Source organism: Oreochromis niloticus, linkage group LG10 (genome assembly GCF_001858045.2).
Source record: "Oreochromis niloticus isolate F11D_XX linkage group LG10, O_niloticus_UMD_NMBU, whole genome shotgun sequence".
Taxonomy (NCBI): Eukaryota; Metazoa; Chordata; class Actinopteri; order Cichliformes; family Cichlidae; genus Oreochromis; species Oreochromis niloticus.
In genome coordinates, this window is record NC_031975.2 from 7,317,892 (window position 1) to 7,342,305 (window position 24,414).

A 24,414-nucleotide genomic window follows, 5' to 3' on the forward strand; every position below is an offset into this window, starting at 1 on the left:
TCCTGCATTAAAGCAAAGGTTATTGCTCCAGTGAGCATGTGCCCAAAGCCTCAGGGAAATACAGGCTAAATACTTGAGTTTCCATGAGTTTCTAAAACATAAAGGTAGGAGAAGTTCTGCTCTCAAGACTCCCACAGTGTGGCAGTATGTCCAGAGTCTTTCTCTTTTTAAAAAAACAAAAGGACTAATCTTCAAACAAGTCATGTCATTTGACAAATCGTTATTCCTTTGCTATCATTTTTCATTGACCTTAAACGTTTTGGGGTTTTTTTTGTTGCAAAACAGCTTCAAATCCTAAAGCCAAAAAGGTGTGTTTTGAAACTGAGTAAGGGCTTTGTTTTTCTGTTTGTGTACTGTGCATTTGTGTATTGTTCCTGGGCTGGAGTCCCCAGTGTCCCGCAGTCCAATTCCACCTGCAGCGCTCATCTCTTTCCTGCATTTATTCCTCTCACTCCACTTCTCCTACATACAGGTTTGTTCATTTCCCATCTTGCAAGACTGACATCTCCTCCTCCTACATAACACATATCAAATGAGGGATGTGACAGGGGCAGATGAGAAGAAGGAGGAAGATGAGAGTCCTATTTACCACATATCTATCCTATCTCTATGAATTATAGAGAAGCACAAGCAGCTGACAAGGGTGGCACGGTCTTGTGTCTGTTGGTTGTTCTTTGGTAGGCTGAGTCTGTTCACCATGCTGCACAATCTATTTGCTCCACTGCCTGCTTGGCATCAGCCTGTCCATCTGTTTGTCTGTTTGCCTCCTGGCTCTTGCCTGCTTCTCCCTACTGCCTCCACTTAAACAGGGCTTTCTCGGCTGCTGCGATTCACATGTCATCCTGGCCTGCTGCACAAGACAGGCTACTGCACCAGTCCTGTGCACACCTCAACCAAGGTATAGCCTAGCATCCATACAAATAGGCCTGCAACTCTGACAGGCCAGTGATGCACATTAGTATTCACACACCAGTCATACATGCACAGCGGTAGACACAACATGGTATTTCAAGTTGCCAAACTCAAGGAAAACTTCTGTGCTGAATGCATAGTGTAACAAGCTCTGTACACTGTATCTAGCAGAGAGCGAGACATGTAAAAAAGGGAACACTAATGAAAAAGGTTTCTATCACGGGGGGAAGTTGCTGTGTTGCAGAGCTGTGATTTGTTGCTGTTAGTGGCTCTTTTATTTGAAGCAGACCAACTAAAGTACACAGTTCCCTCAGCCACTTTGTAGCTGTCACAGCTACTCTACCCTCCTTGCGTGCCTGGTATGGTTTGACATAGTGCTGAAGAGAGCACAGGCGCGTTTTCCCGTCTGAGAATGACCCGCGGCAGGGAAGCAGGAAGTGGGTGGGACAAATGGGCGTGTTAAAAATCGCAGCACACTGCTGGGATTTTCAAATGTTCACATGGCCGGGTGACAAATACATTCAAGCTCTATCCAAACTTTCAAATGCGGCAGCAGCTGATCAGCCTCTTCAAGAAACCCCTGCAACAACTAGCGAGATGGATGCTCAGGTAGTCTGCTGGGAGAAAGACGGAGCCGGGTGTGAGTCATGCCTACATGCTCTCAGATGCGGGTCTTTTGATATTCAGAGTGCGGGCTCCTTGTCATGGATTTAAAACCAGTCAGGGGGCGGGTTCTGTGGTGGTGTGAGTATGTGGGTGTTCACCTGCTTCAGACACACAGGAGGTTGAGAGCAAAGGAGGCAAGAGCTTTTCATAGTCGACTAAATCAAATAGTAAGGAAAAGAAAGGACAGAGAGACAATTCGGAGCCCGGCAACGAAGAACTGCAAAGGTTCACCAGCCAAGAGAGTAGAGATTCAAATTTCCCCATGTGGAAAGAATGAACCTTGTGACACATTCAGAGTATGAGGGGAACACAGGTCCTTATTTTAACTGGGATCATTTTTCAGAATCATAGCTTATGTAATTTATCAAGGACTCTTGAATTTATTGAAGGCTGCACAATATTGTGTTGTGAAAAGTCTCATGATCCACAATTTAAACACTATCAATGAAGGTGTCTGAGCACCATTGCACCCTGTCGAGAAAAGGGACACACCATTAAACTGCCTTGCCTTCCCTGCCAGAACAGTGATACCATTTTTCTCAGAAACAGCACTCATGAGATCTGAAACACACACACACATACATGCGCGCGCACACACACACACACACACCCACCCACCCCCACACACACACAGTATAAGCGCTAAGTAACTGGTAAAGTGGATTCCTGTCATAAAGTGTTGACAAGGTGTGGTTACTTCAAACTGTATGCTTTCAACATATACTGAAATGTTTCTGCCTTTCATGCACTGATATACTGCAGACGATAGCTTAGCTTTGAGACTTACATCACTGCATACCCAAGATAAAGTCAGAAGGTAACAAGTACGTGTGTGAAGGCAACACTGATACTAAAACATTTTGAACCAACATATGCCTTGTGTTTGAAGTTTCAATAACATAAAGAATGAGTTAAATCCTTTTTTATTGATAAACTGTGCAATAATTTGTTCTCATGTGATCTAGCCAGTTTTATGCTTCCAGTGATCTTTGCTGGCTGACCTTGCTTGGGTCACTTGCTGCTATTTCCAAGTAGGTCCATGTTTGCTCAGATTTTGCAAAGGTTGAAATCATGTTAACGTTGTGAGCGACTCTGCTGTAAAATCGGAATGTTCCGAGATTCATGCAACTTAGCAGTGAGTGCAGAAAAAGCTGCTAACTATGAAGGAAGTACAACTTTCATAAGTCATGGAGTGGAAAATTCCAGTAGCAAGTAAGCTAACATTCTACAATGTAAAATGTCATGAGTTATCCTAACAAGGCTAGCATGTCACATGTGTGGCAAAAGTAGCTAGCTAACCACTTTTCTGTTGCTTTAAAAGATGTGTAAATCAAAACATGAAGTTTTTTAATCCTTCACGTTTTTTGTCATCCATTTGTCCAGTTTCTTCAAAAATGTATATTTTTTAAGGATATAATTCCTCATCATGCCATGATATAGCAAGTCTTTGGTTAATACCTCTTTAGGAATCATCTTGTTGATGCACCAATGTTATTTTATGCCTGTCAAACTGTTATTTTTGACATTTTCAGTTTATACAGAAATGGGAAAAAATGATGTGTTTTTGAGACAGACTTCTAGTAACAAAATGTCTAAAGATAGCAAATAAGGTTTTTAATTGTAAGTTGTCGGTTATGTGTAGATACAGCACTGGTGTATACCTTGCATTAGGTGTTTGTCATACTTGAACGATTCATAGGTAGTAAGTGGCTTACAAAACAAAAACAAAAAATTCTCTGAAAATGGTCAGGTACAAGGACTAGACTGAAAACTTTTGAAAAATCAGCCAATATCCAAAGAAAAACTTCAGAAAGCCTGGAAAACTACTATACAAGACCACTTAAAAATGTGGCTCCTTGGAAGTAAACCATAAACAAAGGCTTGGCTCATGATTTTGAATATACTGCATGTCCTTAACTAGACCACCCTGACTGATCTGTAGACTGTAGACTGTAGGTGTAGACACCTACCTGACTACGTGTGTTTTCTTATCCAGTTCCTAGTTCCTCTCACACTAATAATTAGTTTAATATTATAAGGAATGAGAATATCCGTATAAGCACATTTACACTTTCCAAGAAGGTTAATTAGGATAATTATGCTTGTTAGGTTCCAGTATATGTCAACTGTAGACTTTTCAGTTTGCCCAAGCAAGCTGTAAGCTACTTTGTTGGAAGCATAAAAGAATTCAAACCCAGAAACCCCAAAAAGCTGTATAATATAAGGAGAAAGATGCCATCCCAGCAGACCATCAGTTTGGAAAGTCTAGCATGGTAAAATAACAACAGATATATGTACTAAATTATATTTTGTTTGGGTCCTTTCCCTGGAAAGAATGCTTGTTAAAAAGTCTACAGGGCTACTTGGGGTAATTATTGACTTTATTTCTCTATTTTTCAGGGAGAGTGCAGCTTAACAATGATAAGGAAAAAATTGAAAGGCTGTAGTGTACATTAGCCGGACCAATTCTGTCCCTGTAAATTCTTTTCCATTTTTTCTTATTTTTTTTCTAAACTCTCCTTGTTCTGCTGTAAAATTAAAATTTGTTTTCTTTTGGGCAGTATATTATTCTCTAGCCACTAATAACTAGGCTTGAAGTCGAACTTTTGAGGCGTAGATATGCATCAGAGCGTATTCAAACATGGACTTGTAGGACATCACAAACACTACTTCTGCCATATGTAGTAATATAGCCTGCAGATAGAGAATAAAGCAAACTGTCCTTGTTTTTTGTTTTTTTATGTGCAGACCCTATGATACAGATCGGTAAAGCGCTCCAGTTATGACCTTTTCAATGCATCTCCCATACATATTAACCTTGTAGGTATGACGGGAAGGTGTGGGCGGGATGAACTGGCAATGACTGTCCTTCAGGGATGAATGTTGTGGGTGTTAGGTGTGTGTGTGTGCACATGTGGAGGGGGAGGTGTACAGCTGCTATTAGCTTCACTAGTGAATGGATTCCATCAGCAGACTGATAGACTGTAGAAAGGAAACAGTGTGATTCATTTACTCCAGCTCCCACTCAGAGCTAAAAAGTCAAAACACATGAACTGAATTGTTATGGAATATCACAGCTCTGACGGCCCAATGTCAGGCATGGTGACTCGGAGAGGGGGGGGGGGGGGGGGCAGTTTATATGCATCCTAAGAAAAGAAAGAATCAGTGGAGATCTTCTAAATATGTAATATGAGTGTTTATTGAGTTTAATGGGCCTTTTGATGGGCAGCAGATAATGGAGTTTTGCTTTTTGAGACAATTACACACACAATTTGATACTTTGATACTCATTTTATCATTTTTTTTGAAGAAGAAGAGGTCGCTACCGTATATTTTTAAAACCATTTTCTCTAATATGGGTCCAACTACTAACATTTCAACGATTTTAGCTGGAGTATTTCTCTCATTTAAAGCCTTTGTTTAGCAAAAAAAAAAACCCCCACAAAAAACCCCCCACCCCCCAAAAACAAAAAACAAACAAAACAAAAGCTATATGTAATGTATTATATAAAGTATGTATTTACAACAGAGGTACTTGTATGAATTCTCAGTAAGAAAATTGGGCATCTGAGTGTCGGTACACAGACGTATGATAATGGTAAGAAGTTTTGGATAAAGGAAAACGATGCCTTCAATGGCCTTCAATCTCACATGAGTCATTATGTCTGATGTTATCTCTCTGTCTGGTTATATAAAGGCTAAGGAATATGAGGTCAGTTTAAGGACAGGTGCACCCCGTGATGCTTACACTGCTTTCTTGTCATACTCCTATATTACAAGATGATATTGTCTCTGTAGACACAGAGACATTCAACAGTGAGACCATGATCATCAGGTTAAAGTCAAATGGCTTCCATCACTTCCTCACTCAGCAGATGTGAACATCACTGAGCTTTTATGGGACATCCTGGAGAGCAGAGTGCAAAGTGGATTTCAACCTCCTTCATCCCTCAAAGCTTTCCTTCTTCAGTAAGCGGTAAACATCCAATTACTTACAGTCGAGAACTTGTAAGGCAACCCTCCATGAGGGACTTAAACTACTCCAAAGGGTGGTCCTACTCCCTTATTAAGCACTTCATGTTCAAAGACTGTTAAAGATTTCCACTCTTTCAAAAATATTTTCCAAGACATTTTCAACAGCCCAAAGACTTAAGTCTCTCTCTGTAAAAATCTTTTTCAAAATACTGATAACACGTTTAGTCTTTGGCAATAACTGAGTGTGTCCAGGGGTTATTTATGCAATATAAGATCTACAAGGGTACCATGCACACTTTAAAACCTCATGGCTTCAAACTCAAATCAACACAGCAATCCCTGCAGATTGCCAAGTTAAACTAAGAGCACTATGCAGGAAAAATACCCAGGACCCTGTACAGGCTGGATAAAAATCACCAGAAATCCAGCTCTTTGACTAAAAGAGGAAACTGTAAAAACAGTAATGTTTACATAGTGTAAAAAATGTTTCATTTATGGTCCGATCATGATGTGGTTTGATACCTTATTCATCCCCTTTAAGAAAACAAAGTGGATTTGGAGAATCCTGGCTTCTGCTGTGTTTTTAACCTAATGGGAGTAATTTTATTCATATAATCGTTCCAATCACATTTTCAAATATTCCCAAAGTATGTCATGCTTTCTCCACTACCAGCGCTAATTGCAACAATGCTCCCTTCCACCACTGAATTAACCTAATAGTGCACCAAACAGAAAAGCCCTAAATCAACATTACCATTTGCTGTGACAACCCTTTGCTTTTGAGTAGCATAAACACTCCTCCACACACTAACCAGCATTTGCTCAGGATTCCTGGCAGTTTGGTTATTCCAAGAATCTTGGAGAACTTGCCACAGTTCATCTATTGATTTAGATGGCCTCAGCTGCTTCTGTTTTTTCATATAAATCCAGACTAACTCAATGACGTTAAGATGAGCAAACCATCTGTTGCTCATCTCGTCACTGAAGATGATTCTTTAGGACACCGTTTTTTTCTTTTTGTGGTCAGTATCAATATGACCTATGAATCTGTATCGTACAATACAATCAGAGATGATGCTGTGTGCTATATAAGGGTCCAAACATTGAAAGTGCATAAAAATCTGGCACAGTATTATACAGCATGCACCAGAGCAGGCCACTTTATCCATTTATCCAGCTGGCTGCAACTACACATTCATTATTGTAAATCTGGTATAAAGGCTTACAAATGAGTCGAATCTTTTAAGTACTAACTTGAATTATTTTATCCCTGCAGAGCATTAAAAAGAGAAAACTGTGAATCAAAGATCCAGATGATTTTGGAGAAAAACAATGCTTTCCATGCTTTCAATGACAGCAAAGTGCCATATGGTGCTGTTGTGAAACACACGTCGTAGCCACAGAAATATATGGGCTGCATTATACATTTTACTACTTCTCTTTCAACATTATGCTTGAGTCAATACACTGTGCAGAGTACATCTGTATCTCTGCATTAGGAGCTATTGTATAAACGCCTACTTATATTAGTCTTCTCCTTAGCGACTTGGAGAGTCGGAGCTTATTCTCCTCGGCGCAGTAATTGGCTGGTCATGTCAGGAAGACACAGTGAGAAATTGACAGCGAACAGAAAATTCCTCCCTCCTGTTGTGATCATTCGCTACTCATTCGCTGAATATTGAAAATAACACATTAAAGAACATTACATTAAAGCACTTCACTGAAACCAATGTGACTCCATTTTAATGGCACACTGCTCACTCATAAGAGCCAATACTTGATAGGTATTATTATGAATTAGCTGTGCATGCATAACAGCAGGGTGGTGTATGTGATTTGTTGGGGTGGGGTGGGGGTACTCCTGTCTAAGAAAACACAAGTCACAGCCGTTACTTGTTAATAAGGTGCTGTCTCGCCACAATATGATATAGACATTCATATGTGGGGAAGGTGTGATAAAGTGTTAAAAAAGTACCAGAAAACTGTCACGCAATCTCCCGCGTATTGATTTTTTTTACTCTGAAAATATTTACTGGTTTTAATACAGGGGTGGGTGCCACGGTAGCTCAATCATGTTTCCACAATCACGTGGAAACATGATTTCACTGGAGGGGATGATCGATACTTTTATCACAGCCTACATTTGCTAAAACAGGCTAATGGAGAAGTCAGTGCAGCTGGTGTCACAGGTTATGAGACTCTTGCTAAGCAGCACCCTATTTTTAATTATGTATGAGGCAGAACTCACAGTGACACAGATGAAGCGCTCCTGAGAGAGCGAGGCCTCGGTAGCACATGAACACAGGGTGAGCGACCAAGTCACTTAAAGGTCCAGTCCCTCACATCTGAGTGGACGCTGACCCCTGTACACCGCCAGAGCTCCTGAGAGGACATGCAAGGAGAAGGTGGGCTGCCCTGTACATCCACATCCCTCCCAAGTGGGGTGGAATTTCTGTCTGCATCAATTATTCAAGAACCATCTTAGATAACACTCATGGGGAGGATGGATGAGGTCTATTTCTGTATAGTACTTCATAAGGATGAAGACAGGAGGCATTTTTTATTTTATGTGCTGGTGCTTCAGACACCGGATAACCAGTTTCCTCCTATGAGCAACTAAGGTAAAAAACATTTTGTGTCTTAGAAAAATGCTCAACGCACTCCAAATTCTTTTCTCTTTTGACATCCTTCCTAGATGTCAGCACTTTGTAGAAGATTTATTTCCTGTATCCAAAGGAACGTAATGTGCAGTAGGTACTGCCAACAGGGGCTGTTACAAAGGTGACAAAAGCCTTAGAAAACCAGCCCTTACGGTGTCCTTTCCACCCCAAGTGAGAAAAAAAACCCATCTCATCTTGTCTGTTAGGGTTTCTAGGACTCCCAGGTGGAGTGACCAGGCTAGGGATACAGCTTTTGCAGTTATGTGGCACTTGAAACATTTTCTGTGCACGCCCTATTAGGTTCAACATGTCACAATGCACAACAGTGTATCACATGCACATGACCACAAACTCCCCATGCATCCCCCATAGTCGCAAATCTTACACTTACACAGCACTTTAGCAGCAAAGGTTTAATAAATAACAACATTAGTAACTGTTATTAACTGTGACGTAACAGCGAGTCATTTCCATACAGTGACTGCCGCATCAGAGAAAGCTTTGATGTTACTGGCAACACAAAAATAGTCTATAATTTCTCATCCATGTCTCTCTAATACGCTTCCTCAAAAAAATCCTCTCTCTAGTAATAACAATCTTTTCTATGTATATGTATAATTAGAAGATTCTTATTCTTGTTTTTCCTATATCATCCCTTTAGGCAAAGATTTGGAATGTGCATGAAAGAGCACACATGCTTTTCATGACAAAATTGTTACTATTTTTTTGTTTTTACATCGCACTTATTAACAGTATATGCTTTGAATAATCCTAATAAAACTATTCTCCTGTATGTGAGATTCCATTTCTCTGGACAGAAAGCGTATTTGCCGATGGAATGTAAATGCCAGAGAATCCCTGGGCTATGGAAGTTGGCATGACAGTAACACTATTTGTGAGTTTGAATCCACTTGAGCAGATGTTTTGAGCAGCTGGGCTAGCTACAGTGGACCGACTGCACATACACCTCATCGCTGACCAAGTATATACCATGTGCTCATTTTCTCCCATAAAGCCTGTTAGACTGAGGTGTATCAGGAGATTTTATGTTTCTAATAATATTCGCTGACAGGTATTTGCTTTCGACTGCTATGCACAGCATGTTCCCGCATACAAGACAATTGGGTAACGCCTTGTTTTTAAGTATAAGACCTGTGCAGCGGTCGCTCTCTAAAAGTCCTTGTAATTTCTTAATTCATGCAAGATTACAAGCAAATAATTTAACCTTCACATAACTATTTGCTGAGTAATGACAGTTATAAAAGATTGGATTGTTTTGTGTTTTTAAAATCTGAACAGTCCACTCACGTTCTTTTAAACTTAATTTAAAAACCTTAATTCATGTGCAGCTAATTTAATAACATACTGATACAAAATAGTGTATTTTTTAAAATGCAAGATTAACAATTTTTTTCAGTTAAGGAAATTCAGCCTCGTAATTGGAAACACAATTCAAGATTCATTTATTATCCAATTACAAGTTTTAACAAACAGGCTGTGAGTTTGACTTACATCATGTGAATTTTTAATTAAGGTAAAAAGGTGGAGAGGGGCTCAAACTATGCCAACCAGGATATTCTCCAGAGCTCAGATTTGGTAACAAACAAAAAGTTGCATCCACTATTTTTGTAACTTAAATTTTTTTTTTTGAAGAGAAGGGTTTAGAAAATCTACAGCTGTCAGATGTTACACTTCATACCGATGCGTGATTTTTGTGTGTTCACACGGTGCTGCGTCTACAAATCAAAGGCTCTGAAGCATTTGATTGTGACACACTACCTTCCATGCACACGCAGTTATTTCTGTCACACTCTGGCTTTTTGTGTTTCGGTCCTGAGCGCTGACTGTGATGCAGTGCCGAGACACGCGGGGACATATACCGGGGGTCATGTGTGACCTGGAGTGGTCCCTGGTGAACACGGTTCTACTACACTGGTCCTGTCAGTCACATACCCAGTCAATCAGTCGTTTCCAGGGTAGAACTGTGAAAGAGAGGGAAGATGCACAGCGAAGAGAAGGAGCACTGCTGAACGGTAGTAAGACGACTGTTCCCTCCAATCAATTACCGTCCGCAAACGCGCTTAAATGGCGCAAGATTTCTTAAGAGGGCTGCAGGGTGGAACTGGGTGAAGGAGGACCTAATGTCACACTTACTACACTGAGAACGGTTCCTGCCAATTATCATAAGTTACATGATGACTTAGAAAACTGCTGCTGAACTCTGAGGAGTTCTGGGATGACCATATTACTGGTGTAAATAAAACAAGCATCACTGGCACTCTGTGGAAGGTGTTAATCCCTGACTAATGAACTCGGCCTCTGCCAGTAGCCTCCCTGTTGGATCCCTGGACATCTCTACCTGTGTGTGTGTGTGTGTGTGTGTGTGTGTGTGTGTTTGTGCGTGTGCACGTGTGTGCGTGGTAGGGGATTCAGAAAGAGAGGGACAGGCTCCACTCTCCCGTCCCTCAGCCTGACAGGCAGAACTCAGCCACACAATTTCACGGTTTGTGGGCAGTACACACCACTGCTTTCACATCCCTGAGACCCAGAGACCCACAGAGTGTCTGTATGTGTGTGTGTATGTGTGTGTGTGTGCCAGCCTGTGCATATGAACATGGACACACACATACGCACCCACACCAGCTGTGCTATTAATACTAAGGAAAGAAGAAATCAAATATTAATCCTTCGACGTCCACCTGGAATTGGAAAAAAAATAATGCATGGACTTACCATTTTGTTATTGATTTCATGAAAATGAATTTCACAGACTTTCTCTACGATGTCTTCACTGTCAAATGTTATGAAACCAAATCCTATGTAGAGAGAAACAGAAGAGGGAGGGGGCACAAGAAGAGACCGAGTTAGTGGAGAACGTTCACAAAACTTCAGTAACTAAAATAAAATAAAGGATGAAATATCATCATGAGCCAGATCCAGAAACTATGCGAGCACATCTGTGGAGATTGGCTTGGGCATGGAAAAGAACAAGTGAACAAGACAGACATTGTCCTCTTTAAATCAGGAATATGATGAAATCTGCCACATTATTAAGGGCACTCAAGGACCTCTTCTACAAAAAGAAGATGGAAAAACAGCACAAAGCTCATTTAATGAGATTCAGGGAGCTAGGGCCCAGCATCTGAATTTCATTAAATGCATTTTGTGTTCTTTTTATTGAAATCTCACTGTATAACAAGCCCTCATTTTTATGTTAATACAGGCCTTAGAATGAATGTGTCGTTGACAGTGGGATTTTCATGCCATATTTATAGGATAAAAGCTTAACCCCTCTTTAAAAAAAAAAAAAAAGGGAGACAGAGAGACAACATGGTTTTAGACTTTTGAACACAAGTGGATTGCAATGCATACTTCTGTGTTTTGATGGTGATACACAAAGCAATCTAGCATCTGTATAGCTGGGGTTGAAAGGAAAACATATTCTATTACTTTATCGAAAGCCAAACAGTTAGTGAATAAAGCAGTGCGAGGGACTGCAAGGGAGATGAGTTTTTTTAAAACAGCAAAAACCTGACAAAATAAAATCGCCACAGACTGAGCTTAAACAGCCGTTGCTATAAACAACACGCGTCCAGCCGACACACTCCGCAGACAGCGCCATCTGTCTAATATCGTATATGTTAACAGTCTACCTAATGTGAGACGAAAGCAAAACACAAATGTGAAACAGCAGTTGTTACTCGCACGAACATGAAGACAAATCCATGTCTTCAGGCATCAGCTCAGTCATCATCCACTTCACAGGACAGATCTCAAGGTCAAGGACTCGAGGGGAAGCTATTTGGAGCCTAGTTTCCCGCACATCTGCACATATTCGCCTACCAACATATACAACACCACAGGGTATACAAACGAGAGATTTGTCAACCAGCAAAGAATTTGCTGTATTTATTATACGGAGGTAGTTTATCCTTTTAATATATCTTGCTGTATTGGGCCTTTGCTGGCTATGCTGCAAATCAATGAGCAGCACCATTTTCTGGCAGTATTGGATTTGCAGGATTTTTGAATCAATGTGATTAAACACCTTTATTTGTTAGGTATTTAAACCAAAGGAAAAACCAATCCTCCTTTGGTTAGTTTCAGGTAGATCATAATATTTTACCTTGTACTTCATCCATATCACCCATTCCTGAGCAGGCTGATTTGCAAATATTTAGTAGCTTAAGTGCCTTAATATTCACATCTTTGCAAGAACATGACTGAAAATGAAGTTTATTATAGTACATTAGCATCCTAAGCTGCTTATTGCTTATTACTCCATCAGCTCATCCTGTAAAATAATGATTTCTTTGTGCAGAACTGTTCCTGCTTCTTACTACAGCAGACAGCCTACAACAAACAGTGACATCTATAGTTCTGTCATAAAGTCTTTATCTCTCACTCACGTTTTTCTCTTCTGCTCCTCCTTCACTTCCTCCTACTACGTAAATAACAAAAGATTCTCCTAAAGCTTCTCTTTTGATACAAGCAAGAACATATCAAAACAGTCTTATCAAAAGAGGGTTGGAAACCCAATGTGCGAGCTGATTAAATACGGACAACATCGGATCTAATGAGATCTTAAGAGACACAATGTGAATATCCACTGAGACGTCTCTAAACTGAGTTGTAGCGAGAGGACATGTGAAAGGGTGGGGGAGGCAGGGGACAGGTGATGACGACGGGCAGGAACACAGGGAGCGGGGGTGGGGGAGAAGCACCTTCTACTCCTGCTCGCCCCACCTTCATGGCGGGCACAAGGAGCACTTTTGACAACCAACAAATCAACCGCCAGGAGTAATTTGTCATGGAGGTCTGTAGGTAGAGGGAGTGGAGTCTAGGGGAACAAAGATGGAAAGAGAAAGGGAAAAAGGTGGAGATGAAAGTAGAGAGGGGGTGGGCAGAAAGACAGAAAAAGTGACAAGGAAAGAGGTTAACACACATGGCCCCTGTCGCCACACTCCTTCCTGCTGCTACAGGCAGCTCCTCCATCAACTGACAGGACATTTTCCACTGCACTATTATATCCACTGGGGTCAGGGCCAAACCCACCACCACAGATACCACCAGCAGGGTCCTTCCACCCATGACTGGATCTGTTTAAATGGAAAAAAAAGGGGGGAAAAAGACATTTGGCTGTAGTGTAAACTACCGCTGGAACACACCGTTGCATTCACAATATCACAATACACAACAAACATCCACATTTTTCTCACTCGTCGGTTCAGCACACACCTCCTTTATCAGTCCCCTGTGTACTTTCTGAACCTCTGTCCCCTGCCATTGCAGTGCAGCTCTTTGCTCTACTATCCTATTTTACAGACCTTACAGACAATTACAGGCCACAAAATAGCAGTAACAGAAATATTCCTTTCTCCCATCCTCCTTCGGTGGGGTGTCAGCAGAGCCAGATTGTCCTCATATATCCTGGCCATTCTTCCTCCAACTATCCACACGTAGCAGGAGGCTGACCCCCACAAAACTATTAAAGACTGTCAGCACTGACAGACACAAGCAGAGACGTGTCAACATCCTCGCACCGAAGAACCTTCCCACAGCTTAAACAATACCCTGTAAATGGAAACACATGGATGTCTTATAGTAAGGCTGATAATAGGTGTTATGCGGCCACTGGCTGAGGCCTCTTGGCTGCACTTGCTCACACTTATTAGCCAGAACTGGGCTTGGCCTCGTTTCGCTGCTCCACAGAACCGGCGGGGAGCCTACTTTCACAGCCATTTACCAACTTCATCATACTCAGTCTTTATTTCACACTCAGTGCAGGTTTCTCTGCTTCTGTTGCTCTGATGCTTTTCATACACCCTAACCCAACCAGCCCCACCAAGTCTGGGAAAACTTGTAAATTCAAGGAGAACTCTTGGCTTTGACTTCTTCGACTTTTACATGCTTCTTTGTAACTGCTGAAACTAATACACCTATAAACACAAATCTTACAAATTGGAAATACCAAACTTAAATAAATGAAAATAAATAAATGTTAAATGTAACATTTGCAGTAGTAGTGAGGGTACTATTATGATTTTACTTTACCCCATTGTGTAAAAGATTTGTGAGCACATAAACATGCAAGGAGAAGACATAAGGGTAACATTAATTCACAGCTGCTATGTATAGCAGCCATAGCCCATGTCCCTGATGACTCATGAAAATGCAAAGCACATATGTATCATAAGGTATATACCTAGAGCTCATTACACCTTTCTTGGTCAATATTAAGCACAAATGAACCAAAAGACACAAAGGTTCTTAACAAAGATGTGTATAGAGCTCTTCCTTGCTGACAGTTGAACTTTTAACTACTGCTGATCATTTTACACGTTAGATACTTTCAATATGTCTAACCACTTAGCAAACAATTAAAGCTTATAAACGTGCACTTGCAATGCTTTCACAGTAGGGGCTGTAATATTGCTGCTGATGCATCTAATGAGAGGAGCCTGCTGCTAAGCAGCTCTGACTGCTGGCCCTGTCACCACAAAGGTAAGAAGCCTGGAGGATGTGTTGTTCATGTCTTCTGGGATGCAGCACAAATGGAACATACAGACACAAATAGAGAAGACAAAAGCAACTATGTGCATACAGATGTAGACACACACAAACACGCATAACTGTACCCAAAACTAAACTGCTCCACCAAGCTTAAAGGACAGAAAAGGTATGTTTTATCTTGTCTCATATTATCTATACTTTACCACTGAACTAGTAGTCGTGCCCTAATTATACTTGATGGGACCTTCACCTGTCCATCCCAGAGTAAACCTACAGAAAGCCCCAGCACTGTCTGCTTATATTGTGTATCCTCCAAGTCCAATCTTCTTGTAATGCAGAGAAGCAGACAGAGGCAGTCCGAACACCCACGGCACAGTTAGAGTCCTTTGATCAGTATTTCCGTCTGCTATTACCAGAGATCCAGAGCCCCGGGCATTAATCCCCTGTTTAATACAGTTAACACCATGAACTCTCTAACAGCACAGGGCACATATAGCTGAGAAGAGAGAACAGAGAATGAACTAATTTGAGAAAATATTGTGAATAGAAAGAGATATTTTTCTTTTAAAAACTCCTGAAACATCAGAGAGGAAAAAAAAGCACACATCTATGAATGTTTACTGATCAGTGCACTGCTGTTGAAAAGGATCTCACAGTCTAAGTAGGCTCAACGTATAATCCATTATGTACTTAGATGACGATGTTTACATCATATCTCTGCAGATGTCCACCTATAAGTGTTGTCTTTTTACACCCACAGTAAACGCATCTTCAATTTTAGCAACAAGATTTGACAACCATCCGTAGTAAATAAAACACGTTTTTGTTATTGGTTAATAGACAAAAACACAAAGAGAAACAGAAAGACAAACACCAAGAGTTATTACAGGTCCCTTAGGCATAACCGGATTCCCTAGTCACAAGTCAAGACACCAGCTGATAAAAATCCAAAACAAATAAATATGACTGCTTTGATGCCTATGAGTCTGTGGGGAACTGAAGACGCTCGATGTAAAATTAATCCCAGAAGTGCACCATAGAGTGAGCCACGAGCACTGTTTCAGACAACACTCAGAAGATGAGACTGATAAGAAGTTTTTGGTTTAGCTGTGAGATTGCAACATGAATTCATCATAGTACATTTTTTCATGGCTTTAATCTTTGTTGCATAGTACTGTGTGCACATACACAATCACATTTGTACTGGTGATTGTCATGAAAAAAGGATTTTAAGAAAATATTTTCTTGGGCAACAGACAGAAATACACATTGTAAATAAGTACTAACTTTGCATTTTTTTTTATTACTTTTTCTATGTATTATTTATTTTATTGTTTTTACAGGGTAATAATGGACTTAGTTACTTAATAAATAGCCTCGTTATGTAAAAATGCCATGAAATGTGCAGTTTCTAATGTGCACTGCATAAGTTTAATATGGTGGGAAGTTTCATTTGACAGCTGAACTCCTTCAGCAAAATCATGATTAAAAATAAGAAAAAAAAAAGAGTAATGAAAATATGTCAATTACAATGAAATGCTTTGTGTAGGTGTGTAAATGCACTAGCCCCCGTGAGATTTCACCAATGCAAATCTCTCTTTGGACCCGGTCTGCACAGTGTGCAGCGTGTCAGCCCTCCGTCTGAGCAAAAAAGTAAAGGTGATGATTACCGTACTGTATGTGTAGGTGGCTGTATGAGAGAGCATCAGGTGGTAGGGAGAACTAGCTTAAAATTGAGCCACAATTATCACACGTGGTGTTTTACATTGTTAGCAAAAGTTCTCAGGCTTTAAAACGCTGGAACTTATTAGTTTATTCGACATTTAAAAGGACATCTACTGATTGTGAGAAATGTCATGAAGGAGCTTTCAACAGCAGAATGAAATAAAGCAAGAGGCCAGAAAACAATTAGATAAAAGCAATGCGACTATAAATTGGTGTAATTAGATTTCAATATGATTGTGGTTTTCTTCACGCTTGGCCTTTATCATTTTATGGTGCCTCAGATGACTTTGCGCCACCACTTGTTTGGATTGTTTTTATATTCTGGTCTGATCAATTACATTTCTCCATTAATCTTGACTCCTGAAAACTGCAGATAGAAAATAGGACTCATAACATCGATAAACAGGTCATGGAATGAAAAAAAAATAAATGAAGAAATAAATGCTAGCTTTTCATCAAATTAACAAAATAATCCTATGCCATAGTAGACACACCACCCTAGGGATGTGGCGGCATTATTTATACCTAGAAAAACAGGATAAGTGACTAGCGAATGGATGGATGGATCTAGGGTATGCATTTAATAAATGTTTACAGTGACAATATGCCTGCTTCCTCTGCATTTTCTGCAGAGCAACTGGGCTCAGCATGCATGCTGAGGGAACTAGTTTGTCTGTGCCTCTATGTAGGTCAGCTTTCTGAGTTGGCCATCAATTTCTACTGTCCTACTTAAAGAGACACTCCATCTCCATACAAACAAATACACAAACATGAGCACACACAACATTTGTAACACTTGAATTACATACGAGAATTGTAGCCTGCACTTCTACTATGTCATCGATTTTACTTGTGCTTTAGTCACAGAAAAACATCCCAACAAATATCCCTAATTGTTACTGTAACACATATCAACACGAATCTGTGCTGTCAGTAAATGCTCACTTGTAGCTTGGTCATGGTGGTAATGGCCATCTCAACAGAAACACACAAAGTGTGCACCGGTAAAATGAATACAGTGCTCATCATCTCTTCTAACACGCTCTACCTCCAGAAAGACCCTCATTAGTGCCAAACAATATACCTATAAGTATGAGTTTCTCTCTTCCTATATGATCACAAAGCTGCTCTAACAACAACTGAATGGAAGCAATTATCTGCTGAGAAGGTGACTAACTTCCCCTTTACTCACCAGAGCCAAGACAGCAGGCTAAGAGCAGCACTCTACAAAGAGCTAAAAGGAGAAAAGAAGAAGAGTTTTCAAAGACAACTACAAAAAATAAATAAAAAAGCATCTAATAAATAGTAAAAGTCAAATTTTGATTACTTTAATCTCCAAACTACTGGAGGTATAGAGGAGTGTGAATAAAGATTTCACAGAAATAAAGAGAAGGGTTTACTTATACATGTCTCCACAAGGCAAACCACAGTGTGAAGTAACTGATACAACAGTGACACGTTTACCCAAAGGTGAGGTGTCAGAGAGCTGAACTTGTTCACAAGTGTTTATCTGAGTCATTGGATGGAGAAAAATCACCCTGCACTTTGGACTTGACAAAGGCCTTCGGTCCATTTGTATCACAGCCTTAGAGCAGGATTTAACCAGAGGGCTGATCAACCTTCTACAAATGTGCCAAAGTCTTCTTGGTGCAAAGACGTGAGAAATAATTATCTGCAGGACCAAGTTTAGGCTTTTCAAGAGCATAATTGTCATCATATGACATTAGATGTGCAGCATTATTTTTCTTATTACTGTTCTGCGCATGGGAACAAATATGCAAGGATCAAAAGTGAGGCGATTTAAGTAAAATGAAATAATTAGGTAATACAATCAGTTAGTTAATGAAAGGCTGAATAGTTGGCGAACCCTTTGGAATTGGAACAAACACAATCCAACAAAACTAATAACAGCTTTAATTTTCACATCTTTATTGAACACAGTGAGTAATCACTCAATGTATTAATGTAAACTCTTGATTTTAGTAAGACTCGTAACTTTCTTGCAACCTCAAACAGCTACTTGGTAGTAGGGCTGGGCCATAAAATACTAAAGATCATCAACAGAGATATGAGATACAATAAATATAAAGTCGACAGAACTCATTCCGTCCAAGGTTTAGACAGACAACACAAAAGAACAAGAATAGTGCTGCACTGAACCAATCATTTGGTTGGAACAGAAGCAGAGCCACGTCAGGTTTGGTTTGACGCACACAGCGTAGGATGAGCAGCTGGCAGCAGCACATGTGCTCATGTTTGGGCTACTGCAGCCATGCACACTAGTACATTGAGAGTGTGAGCAAGATAAAAGAAAAATCTAAAATTGTTAATGAACGCTCAGGAAACAGTGTTGGTGAACAGTACGTCCCAACAGACACAGCACAAGGCTTAAAAGAGGAGGTCGCTGTTGAGGAGAAAATTTGGATGACTCGTCCCTGGGTTAAAGTCAGGACTTTAATGCTTTTAACATCCAAAGTAGTCTTTCCTAACTTTAGGTCACGGACTGCTACACTGACATTCACTGTAGAATTTATTGATGTAATCTTAACTTCACTGTTCTGGAAATAATTGTACAGGCCCTGACCATGCTGATTCCTCCACCATGCTTCAAGCTGAGGTTAAAAAGTTGGTGTTAGTGTAAATGTGAGACAAACAGTTACAATGTGAACTGTAGTGTAAAGTCCTTTGAACGATCTGTAAAATTAGAAAAGTGTTTTATAAATTACAGACCAAAATCTCAGAAATCTCGAGGACTATGCACGTGGCCCTTTAGAAACCTGAGACAAAAACAAATATTTTAGCAGGTCATAGTTATTTCTGCAGGTGTTTTGCTGTTTCTTATCACCTCTCAGGATTGTATGTTGTTCTCTCGGTGTGATCTTTCGAGTGTGCTCACTTCTAAGTAAAGAAGCAACACTCATGAATTCCCTCCGTTTTTTAGACACATCTAAAGAAAAGCATCTGTAGCATTAGGATCCTGTGAAAGTTGTTATCAATAAAATGGTTCATGTTTCACACCATCCAGCCTCTGAAGAATATTAATATGGTAATATATTGTTTTGCTTGCTCTTGCGGTGCATTGCCGATACACTGACACATAGCTTCAATATCATTTTTTTTAAGTCAGCCCCTCTCAACAAATTCCACAAACAAGAGTCACTGGTTTGCTCATCTGTTTGGTGATTATCAAATGAATAGCAGTAAAGGATGGAATTTACATATAAAATTAGCAGCATGTCCAAGTAGCAGCATGTTTAATAAAGACAGGAGAATGTGTATCTGTTTGTTTTATTGTTGGTCTACAAATGTAACAAAGCAGGAGATCATAGTAGATTTTGTGAAATTGAAATGTAAGTACACAGTAGGTAGATTCATTGGCACCAAGTACCTTAAATTGTTTTACATTTTATCATTAGCTCCACTATTGGCCAAGAGCGATTTATCAGTACATACTCATATTTCATATATAGTTATTGACCAAATAGGGAATCGGGATAAAAATCATTTGCACATGTGTCCTAGCACTCTGCAGTGGTGATTATGGTACTAAAGTAGAGCTCTGTGTTGTTTTTTAAGCTTGTGATAAAATGGTCATGCATTCCATGTAACCCAGAAATGTCGAATAACGCTACCTGAGATTTAGATTCTGACAGTTGGGCTAGACTGTAGAAACACATGTTAGTAATGGAGAGCATAACACACAGCGTAACTATTTTTGCAGACGCAATTAGGTCATGAGATACTCGGGCTGCTTCCCAAAAAGCTCAGTCCATTTACAAAAACTACTCTCTGGATCTCTCTTTTACAACTTTTTTCTCTCGTCATTTATAATACTCACAACAAAAGGTTCTCTTGGAAGTGGGTGTGTGGATGAAAACTGGGTTAGCTGCAACAAGTAGTTTCACCCTCCAGCACAGACTCGTCATCCAACATTAATGAAGCAAATGAGCAAAAAGGTTACACACGATTTACACCGAGTTATTTCAAAGAGACCATAATTGGAACAGATCGACAATGTAAAAAGTATCTGCGAGTAATATAAGCACAACAAAATTTGAAAGAAACCTATGGAAAACAAAACATATATCTTTAAAAAGACCACGCTCAAATAAGATCCAACGTCAAGACAGAACAGAGAATTACAACTGCACCTAATACAGTGTAAAGTCTGATGCATCAATTGACAGGCAGCTTTAACATACCTGGAATATCCTTTTGATATTTTACTTCTCTAATCCAAAAGCAATCATGGTATAAAGTCAGACAACAGGGGTTATCATCTCAGCAAGTCAACCAAATTTTCCCAAATCTAGCAATACTGATATAGTAATTTACATGATTATGACCAGATTAGGACAACATTGATCAGTCAGCGTCAAACCAAAATTCTTTCATCTTGGACAGTGTGTCGAAATGGGTGAAAACCGATCCTGACCTGGAACCTCTCCTGACAGATTAAGTATGTCATTGATGATAGTCCCCTGACTTCTGTGAAGCTGACCAGTGTAAATAAAACACTGGTCAATGTTTTTGTTGTGTGTTCTACAAAAGACAACTTTAATTGATAAAAATGGAGGAATGGAAACCCTGCACATGACAATCCATGGGAGTCTACAAAAGATGGTGTAATTTTTCAAGAAGACAGTTTTCAGTTTTCAAATCAATAGTCCATGGTTTTATATACATTAGTTATTTACTGATAACCTGCTGCAGTGCAGGCGTGATGTGCTGCACATTTTAGCCAGGGTTAAATCTTGCTCTGGCAGTTGGCGGACTAGTAAAGGCATCCAGCCTACAATATATTCTGGTACAGCTATATGGGAAGAGATTTTTTTCTTTCCTGAGCAAAGGACAATATCCTCTTGTCATCTTTAGTCTGGCCACAATAAAATTTGACAGTGTTTCTAAAAAAACAAAACAAAAGTGAGTTACTGTGAATCGATGAAGTGACCTCTATCTGTAATAAGGTGATGCAAACATTTTTGCTCTCTTCTGGAGTAATCAATTTCTGTTAAAATCCATAGTATAAATACACACATCCCCAGGCACAGAGCAAAGGAGAGACAGTGACCGAGAGAAAGAAACAGACATAAGGGCTGAAAAAGTGTCTGCGCTCCTCTGCTTGAGCTACTGTTATCCCTGTATCTCTTCATGATGCCACTGTAGTTGCCTGAAGACATCTTTTACTTGTGTGGGCTAAACAGCAGCACAGCTCATTTTCTGAATACACACAATTTAAGTAGCAACAATGAGGAGGGCAGAGACGAATACAAGCAAGGTTAGGTAAAACATTACTGAGGGTAGGGCAGAAGGCTAGCAACACGAGTGGTTAGAATATGACTTCTAAAACTGTGCAAAACCAACCTGGACATAATTGCTCACACTGATAGAATTTCTTTAGTGCGAATGGAGCATGGGTGTAATGAGATACGAAGGTTGGAACCACAAGGGGATTCTTCATTCAAGAATGTCAGACTCTTTTGTGCCAAGCAATAGGCCGAGTTTAATAGATGTCTCAATTTCTATTACATACAGTAACAACCAATGCAGCAAGGAGGCGGTGGGAGGTTAGGGCAGAAGTCTTTCCAAAAGGCTCTGAGGAGCAAGATGAATTTCTTTTGAGGTGTGAAGCAATGTGGGACATGAAATGAATGGAACTTTTTGTGTTGTCTGACCTATTGATATAAATTTCATTAAACCTAATTAGCATTTGTCATTCCTGAAGAAAGTGAAAAATGTGGGATGGGGGGGATGATAAGCAGCACGTGAACGCAGAGAGATGGAAAAGTGGATCGCTCAGAAGCCTGTTCATGGGAAATTGTTTTTCACTCAGAACACGAAAGCTGGCAGGAAGCTGTCGATGCAGACACCTCCCAGGAGCTTCTACAGAAGATTCACTGAAGGGACTAAAACCTTTTAATCAAAATAATACTCTGCAAATAACAAGCCTTTAAAAACACAAGGAGGATACAAAGTAACAAGTGATGGAAGTGAATTAGGCCTCTCATTGCCCGTATGGCCAGATTGTTATTAATATTAAAGCATAGGGTATATTTAAAGGCGTGACACAGTGGCAGTTTATCTGAAATGAAGAACACTGATGATGCCACTTTGCAGAGTCCCATTACCATTTAGCAGAGATTGCTTTCACTGAGTGAGCCAAATGCTTAGAGGCGGAACTGCCACTTGTGTTTACTTTACAGATGCTGTTATGGTCTTACCGTGAAGAGCACCGTCCTCGCAAAAAAACCTTTTCCCCATCCCTGCACGTACACCTGCTTGCCAGCACACATGCAGCAAATCATGACATCATGGAATCCTCCAGCAATGCGTGATGATGCCATTCTGATACTATTGACCCTTCTAATCAAGACTTTGCTGCTTCACGAACACTCCTCTTTCATCAAACGTCGTTCTCTCTCTCTCTCTCTCTGTGTCACACACACTCACACACTGGCAGAAAAATTAGAGCTGTGAGGTGCCCAAAGTGTAGCAGCGCAGTTCAATTGCAGACAGAATCTGTTCTCAACATCCAGGCTTCGTTTAATTGCTTACTTGCACTATAATTGGGTATATAATCAAACGATAAACTGAACACAGCACAGCGTCTTCATAACTTCGGAATATCCTTTCATCAGTGGCTTTGGGCAGTGATTAGCATAGATGAGAAAGCTCAACGGACGGCCGTAACCGCTGCTTATTTACGTCTTTGTTGGAGTTATTCACCTCATTGATTTGTGTTAGTCTTTCATGTTAGGTCTTCCAAAGTAACACCTGAGGAAGGGTAGAAAAAGGTCACGATCTCAAATTAGCGCAGATGAAAAAGGCTGACCATAACAAGTCATAACAAATACAGGCTCTCAGAGCTCTAGGAGGCTGTGGACTTGCTCTAACTGCAGTTGAGTAGGGGCCCTGCTCAGTGCTCAGATGCGATTTACGAACTGGACCACCCAAACTCCAGCTGCTTTGATTCAGCTCTGTTGCTGATCTTGCTGCACACATCTCAGTACAGACTTTGTTGCTCCTTGGCTTCACTTCTGTCATCACTGATGCTATACTACTAAACCACCACATCTCAACAGCGCATGGCATAAATGAACTGAGAGAAAATATTTAAGATGCTAATTAACTGGGGAATGGTGCAGACCTTGGTCACTGCAGTTTTCTGTCATTAGCAGAAAACATACTGTGAAAACACTGAAAGCACACATCAGCATTGTTTCAACATTAAGCAGCTCTGCCAGACCTGTGTCCAACCAAAGTGCTTTCAAGTACCTACAGGGCTTTTGATAATGCAAGAATGTAAAGACACTTACAGCTTCTAATGGAGTTTTAGATCTCTAGTAGTGATGTGAAGGTGTTCTTTTGAAAGCGGGTTGCCATTTCCTTTATCTCATGCAGGTGCGCGAGGTGTGCACACGGGTGACATAAAACAGAGGCCTGACAATGGTGTCACGGCAACAAAGAAGAGCACTAAAAGCTAGTAATCACAGATGTGAACAATGCCGGGTATTAAAACACATCTGACATGTTTGTGTGGCCTATGAAGAAAAAAAGAATACTTTGCTGTGTATTACCAGAGTAAATATGACTTTCAATGTTTGCATCTCATGATGATTGCAGTTCACAAAAGACATAATTGTTTGTACTTAAAGTTATTTGTCAGTCATATGTAATGGGAGATGTCAGACAAGCAGACTTAAATGCAAAGCAATGTTTATTACCAAAAATGTGGTCCGCATCTATCGTACGCGTTAGATTTGACACTTAGTCACTTTAAACCTTGGTCAACAACGTACATGTGACTATAAGCTGTACTCTGGCCTACACTTGGAACTGAAAAGATGTTGCTTTTCTGTTTAGTTTCCCTCTCCCCCTCTCTGAATTTTCCTTTTAACTCTGCCTCTTTACAGAAGGGGAGCTCATTTCAATCTCAAAGCTGACATCTGTGGATGCAATGCAA

The 24,414-nt window shown here is 40.2% G+C and overlaps 1 protein-coding gene across 1 annotated transcript in view; it reads right to left on the reverse strand.

Annotated features, from left to right (window-relative positions):
* The window catches only part of msi2b (musashi RNA-binding protein 2b), a 258,025-nt gene that overhangs the window by 55,533 nt on the left and 178,078 nt on the right, over window positions 1-24,414 (reverse strand). Inside the window, 1 exon segment of the mRNA XM_019363878.2 lies at window positions 10,947-11,029. Within this exon segment, the coding sequence (XP_019219423.1) occupies window positions 10,947-11,029 (83 nt within the window).